The sequence below is a fragment of the Corvus hawaiiensis genome, chromosome 25 (assembly GCF_020740725.1).
Source record: "Corvus hawaiiensis isolate bCorHaw1 chromosome 25, bCorHaw1.pri.cur, whole genome shotgun sequence".
NCBI lineage: Eukaryota > Metazoa > Chordata > Aves > Passeriformes > Corvidae > Corvus > Corvus hawaiiensis.
The window spans coordinates 342,328-348,939 of record NC_063237.1 but is presented as its reverse complement, the minus strand read 5'-3'; the positions used below and the strand labels follow the sequence as shown (position 1 = coordinate 348,939).

General features: G+C 52.5%; 1 protein-coding gene across 1 annotated transcript; it reads right to left on the bottom strand.

Annotated features, from left to right (window-relative positions):
- Positions 1-2,456: 2,456 nt before the first annotated feature.
- Positions 2,457-6,134, bottom strand: LOC125338162 (uncharacterized protein DDB_G0271670-like). The gene is made up of 3 exons (XM_048328537.1): positions 6,084-6,134; positions 4,728-4,813; positions 2,457-3,013 (listed from the first exon to the last, which is right to left on the bottom strand). The coding sequence occupies exons 2-3, from the start codon at positions 4,762-4,764 to the stop codon at positions 2,457-2,459; spliced, it is 594 nt and encodes a 197-aa protein (XP_048184494.1). The 5' UTR covers positions 4,765-4,813; positions 6,084-6,134.
- Positions 6,135-6,612: the final 478 nt, after the last annotated feature.

The window sequence follows — 6,612 nt, the reverse complement described above, 5'->3', positions numbered from 1 at the left end:
GAGAAGGACGACGACGCGGACGAGGGGAAGTAGCAGGAGGAGTAGAAGGAGGAAGAGGAGGAGGAGGAGGAGAAGGAGAACGACGATGATGACGACAAAGACGACGACGAGGACAACGAGGAGCAAAAGTAGGAGGAGGAGGAGGAGGAGGAGGACGAGGAGGAGGAGGAGGAGGAGGAGGAGGGGGCAGAAAAAGAGGAGGAGGAGGAGGGGGAGGAGCAGGAGGAGGGGGAGGAGGTGGAGGAGGTGGAGGAGGAGGAAGAGGTGGAGGATGATGACGACGACGACGACGAGGACAAGTAGAAGGCAGAGGAAGAGACGGAGGAGGAGGAGGAGGAGGAGGAAGAGGAGGAGGAGGAGGAGGAGGACGAGGAGAACGACGAGGACGACGACGACGAGGACAACGAAGACGAGGACAAGGAGGAGGAGGAGGAGGAGGAGGAGGAGGAGAACGACGACGACGACGAGGAGGACAATGAGGAGGACAAGTAGGAGGAGGAGGAAGAGGAGGAGGGGGAGGAAGAGCAGGAGGAGGAGGAGGAGGAGGAGGAGGAGGAGGAGGAGGAGGAGGAGGAGGAGGAGGAGGAGGAGAAGGACGACGATGACGACGAGGATGACGAAAACTGGGACGAGGACAAGGAGGAGGAAGACTAGGAGGAGGAGGAGGACGAGGACGAGGAGGACGAGGAGGAGGAGGAGGACGACGACAACAATGACGACGACCACGACGACGACAACGATGATGACGACGACGACGAGGACAAGGACAAGTAGAAAGTAGAGGAAGAGGCGGAGGAGGAGGAGGAGGAGGAGGATGTAGACGACGACAATGATGACGACGACGAGGATGAGGGCAAGTAGGAAGAGGAGGAGGAGGAGGAGGAAGAGGAGGAGGAGGAGGAGGAGGAAGAGGAGGAGAACGACGACGACGAGGACGATGAAGACGAGGACAAGGAGGAGGAGGACGACGACAACGAGGACGAGGACTAGGACAAGTAGAAGGTAGAGGAAGAGGCGGAGGAGGAGGAGGAGGAGGAGGAGCAGGGGGAGGGAGAGGAGGAGGGGGAGGAGGAAGGGGGGAAGGAGAAGGACGATGACGACGACGACAAAGACGAGGACAACGAGGAGGACAAGGAGGAGGAGGAGGAGGAGGAGGAGCAGGAGGAAGACGAGGAGGATGAGGAGGAGGCGGCGGAGGAAGAGGAGTAGGAGGAGGAGGAAGAGGAGGATGAAGATGACGAGGACGACGACGACGACAAGGACGATGACGAGGACGAGTAGGAGGAGGAGGAGGAGGAGGAAGAGTAGGAGGAGGCGTGGGAGGGGGAGGAGGAGGAGGAGGGGGAGGGGGAGGAGAAAGAGAAGGACGGCGACTAGGACGAGGGCAAGTAGAAGGTAGAGGAGGAGGCGGAGGAGGAGGAGGAGGAGGAGAAGAACAACGACGACGACGATGTAGACGACGACAATGATGACGACGACGAGGATGAGGGCAAGTAGGAGGAGGAGGAGGAGGAGGAGGAAGAGGATGAGGAGGAGGAGGAGGAAGAGGAGGAGGAGGAGGAAGAGGAGGAGAACGACGACGACGAGGACGACGAGGACGACGAAGACGAGGACAAAGAGGAGGAGGAGGAGGAGGGCGACGATGAGGACGAGGACGAGGACAAGTAGAAGGTAGAGGAAGAGGCGGAGGAGGAGGAAGAGGAGGAGAAGGAGGAGGGGGGGGAGGAGGAGGAGGAGGAGGAGGAGAATGACGACGACGATGACGACAAGGATGATGAGGAGGACAAGTAGGAGGAGGAGGAAGAGGAGGAGGAGGAGGAGGACGACGACGATGAGGACGAGGACAAGTAGAAGGAGGAGGAGGAGGCCGAGGAGGAGGAGGAGGAGGAGGAGGAGGAGGAGGAGGAGGAGGAGAACGACGATGACGACGAGGACGACGAGGACGATGAAGAGGACAAGTAGGAGGAGGAGGAAGAGGAGGAGGAGGAGGAGGACGATGACGACGATGAGAACGAGGACAAGTAGAAGGAGGAGGAGGAGGCCGAGGAGGAGGAGGAGGAGAACGACCAGAACGACGAGGAAGACGACAATGATGACGACGACGACGAGGAGGAGGAAGACGAGGCGGAGGAGAACGACGACGACGAGAACGAGGAAGATGAGGACAAGGAGGAGGACGAGGAGGAGGAGGAGGAGACGGAGAATGACGACGACGACAACGATGACGACGACGACAACGATGACGAGGACGACGACGAGGACAACGATGAGGACGACGACGAGGATGAGGACGAGGACAAGTAGGAGGAGTAGGAGGAGGAGGAGGAGGAGGAGGAGGAGGAGGAGGTGGAAGAAGAGGAGGAGGAGGGGGAGGAGGGAGAGGAGGGGGAGGAGGAGGAGAACAAGGAGAACAAGGAGAACAAGGAGAACTAGGAGAACTAGGAGAACAAGGAGAACTAGGAGAACAAGGATGCGGAGAACGAGGACGAGGATGACGAAGTGGCCAAGGAGGAGGAGAGGTACGAGGACGAGGAGGGGTTGGACGAGAACGAGGAGGACGAGGACGAGCTGGAGGTGGACGGGGATGAGGAGGAGGACGACGAGGAGGACGACGAGGAGCAGGATGACGAGGGGGATGATGAGGAGAAGGTAGACGAGGTGGTCGAGGACGAGGAGGAGCAGGGGTAAGGGTGGAGATCTTCGTCATCCTGCTCCTCCACTGCTGACCCCAGGCAATTCCCTGGAACATCCAACACCTGCCTTTGCTGCTCCAGGATCTTGTCTGGCACCTCTCTGAGCCTCTTCACCTTTGGCAGCGCTGCAGCATCCTTGGAGTCATGGACTGGCACCTGGCAGCTCCAGGACACTTGCTGCTGGGATGCTTTTCTCCGGGAAAATCTTGGACATGGCCTGGCTCCAATTTTTACTTCCAGACCTTTCCTGGCCATCTGCATCCTCAGCCACAAGCAGGTTCTGCAGATCGACGTGGCTCTAGGGGAGCAGGGACTCCTGTCTGGGGGCAAAGAAAACAAAGACAACTTGTAAGAAGAGAACCTGGAGCTTCTAGTCAGAAGAGAAAGGACTATTCAATCAAGGCAGGGCCGATGGAGGAAACTTTCTAAAATGGAACAAGCAGCAGAAGCACAGGAGTTTTGCAGAAGAAATTCCCCTCGCAGCACTTGGCTTAGGGAAAAAGCCTGATGTTGCTAGGAGAGACTTGAGTTCAGGTCTAGTATTGGGTAGCAGACATCTGAACATTTAGACTATTGGCTGTCCAGGCTCAAGCTATTCCAACCTGAGAGTGAAACTCTTCTAAAAGCTAGGGATGCTTGGAAGAAATGTTTCTGCTCACACCACGACTGGGGACCGTGCATCTTTCCTACCTTGCACCTGTCCAAAGGCCTTCCTCCGTCTGCGCTCCGGCAGCTCTCACCGAGGCTCGCGCAGGGATGGAGGCTCTCGCCACAAGTATCCCAAGCGTGGAGATCTTCCTCATCCTGCTCCTCCACTGCTGACATCAGGGAATTCCCTGGAGCTGCCAACACCTGCCTTTGCTGCTCGAGGATCTTCTCTAGCACCATGCCAAAGGCCTTCTCCTACGGCAGCGCTGCAGCATCCTGCGAGTCACGGACTGGAACTGGCACCTCCAGGAAAGTTCTGCTGGGAAACACCCGTCAGCCATTCCCTGACTGCAATGAGCTGGCCTCCTATTCCTCTGCAAGGCTCTTCCTGGCCACGTGCATCCTCAGCAATGAGCCGGTTCTGCTGAGAGCCGCGGCTCGGAGGGAGCAGCGAGTCCTGTCCAAAGGGCTTCCTCCGTCTCCAGTCCTGCAGCTCTCACGAAGTCACCAGGTATGGTCAAGTCTCCTGCCAGGAGTATCCGACGTGTGGAATTCATCCTCATCCTTCTTCTCCATTGCTGGTGACTCTAAGTGCCCTGCAGATGGGAACATCTGCCTTTGCTGCTGGAGCATTTTTTCCAGTACCACACCCAAAGTCTTCTCCTCTGGTACTGTCACATCGTTCTTGGAACCTTGGTCGGGAACTGGCGGCTCCAGGACAATCGCTGCTCTGCCTCTGGCTTCTGGGAGTTCCTTACTGGAGGCCTCCTCTTTTCTATCTCCTGCTTAAACAAGAAAGGCTTCGTAACTTGACTCCTCTATGCCAGCTATGAATACATCATCTCTTCTGGAACTCTTTTACAGTGGACACAGAGTTTGTTGAAGCTCATTCTCACAACTCTTATTGTGACTATGCCTCATAACTCTTACAACTCTTATTAGTTCATAACCTGGATTACACATCGTCTCTGTCCAGATTAGAATTTTAAAATATACAATACAATTCTCAAGATCCTCTAGCTACAAGATGCAACCACACATCTTTGTCCTCTTTTATTTTTGCAAAAACATTGGCAATTGTTTCTCTCTTTTATATTTTTCCCTTCGGAACTCATCTGTTTCCTGTTTTCACTTCCTCTGCTCAGAAGACCTTTCCTTTGGTTTATTCTTGTACTGATTCTCCAATCTTTCCAGGCTACTTTATCGAGATGTAGCTGGTGCAACAGACACTTCCTAGATAGTTTTTGTTGTTTTGATTTGTACTACAGGAAGATGATAAAACACGTATTTTACATTTCCTCGGACGGCAACAATTTTTTTCATTTTTAATGGAAAATACATTTTTAAAGTTTGGATAGCATAATTTTAAAAAAATAGCTTCATTACCTGCCCAGTAGCCATAACATAGATCTGTATCCATCATCTAAAAGTAAAGCCAGCTTTTGATTTGATACACACATTGAGACTTTATCCTGTAGGAAATAAAGCAGAAAAAATATGCTATTACAGTTTTATCTTCGACTGCACATCACTTCTAACCTTGAGCGAAGGCTCTGCATTATGGAATAGAACCAACGGAGGCAGTGCAGCTCTCGGTTAACACATGATCAGAACCTTAGACTGCTAAGGAAGAGCAGGAAATAGTTTGGCTGCCACCACGAGGCAACAGCACATTCTCCTGTTGACATTCTCACGGTCAGAGTGAAACTGGAACCGAGCAATCCCATTCCTTTGCAACCACCCTTATGCTGCAGAGATGGAGCCCTGAGCTCAGCAATGCCATTTGTGACAGAGCTTTCCCAGGTGGGAAGGCATCCTCCCTTCCCAGAGGTATTGCAAGTTCCCCTCTCCTCACTCCATTCCATCCGGAAATGGAATGCTGACAATCCATAAAGGTTACCCACTACAACACTGGCACGGATTCTTTTCCTTAGGCAGATCTAAGGCAGTCTGGGAGTCGTTCAGCCTCTTGTACCCTCCTCAAGGGAGCATTTGTAACTTTTCTTCCTACAATAATCCAACCAAACTACTTGGTTACTGCTCCAAGTAGTTACCAGAAGCTTTGGCTGTGTTTTCCCATTCGATTTTATTTAACCCAATATTTTGCAAATATTGACACTTCTATATTTGAAATTCCCAGCATATTACAGAGATTTCATAGGTGATCTTCAAGCTTGAGAGGTGATATTGACCACAGGGTAGCAATAAATAGGAAATACCAGGACAAAAGTTAATCCAATACACACCCCCAACAATCCTCCAATTTTTTAAAATTTTTTTTTCTTATTCTGGAAGAAACAAATTTAACAGCACTGCCATGCATGCAACAAAGTGACCCAGGCATGAAGATGAGCAAGCTGTTGGTCCTTCACATTCCAGTTTTCAAGGGTGACGTTGGTGGGAGACTGCTTGGAGCACTGCAATATCAAAGTAATCCCTTAAACTTCCTGCTAACTGGAAATTTCTTTTAAGATGCACAGATAATATAGGGCTCACTACTTACACATACAGGCAAAAGGGAAAAACAAGTTTCACCACATTCTCATAAACCTCTGGAAATAAAGTCCTATAAACTTAACTGCCTTTCTCAATTTGAGAAATTGCTACTGCTATAACATTACCTGTACTGGACCTTGCCAATTGGATGCTTTTGCCCAGACTCCTTGCTCCATATATGTCATTTACACCACAGAAAACAAGACAGAATCCTATCCAAGCAAAAATTCAGTGGGAATGGAGAACTCAGCAACACCTGATTCTCTCTGTGCAACATGCACTACAGCTTTCTTTCGGTCTGATCATAAACATCATCATCCTATAGTCCAAACTACGCACTGACTTCCTGGCTCGCTGTGCCTCATCGCCCCACCCTGATCCATTCTCTGCACATTGACTGAGCCTGACCGTACCCTCTGCAACCACCACCTCCCCGGGCAACCTGTGCCAACGCCTGACCACCCCAACAGCAAAAAAAAAAAAATTTTAATATGCAATCCGAATCCCCACTGTCCCATTTGAAGGCCACTCCCTCTAGTAGCCCGTAGGCTACTTTTCAGAAGTGATGTGAGGGGACGGCGGCTCGCCGCTCCCCTTTGCCCACACGGCTGGCTCCCTTCCAGGCCCTATCCCACCCACGGCAAGGAAGGAACGCACCCACCCAGACGCCCGGGGCCACTCCTTCACCGGGGCTCTGTCAGTCCCCCGCCGGGGCTCGGTCACTCCCTCGCCGGGGGGTCACTCCCCCATCAGAACCAGAACCAGAACCAGAACC

Coding starts and splice junctions, on each gene's coding strand:
- LOC125338162 (XM_048328537.1), bottom strand. CDS start 4,764: ATGATGGATACAGATCTATGTTATGGCTACTGGGCAG. Junction 3,014..4,727: donor ATGTTATGGCTACTGGGCAG/GTAATGAAGCTA, acceptor CTTTGCCCCCAG/ACAGGAGTCCCTGCTCCCCT.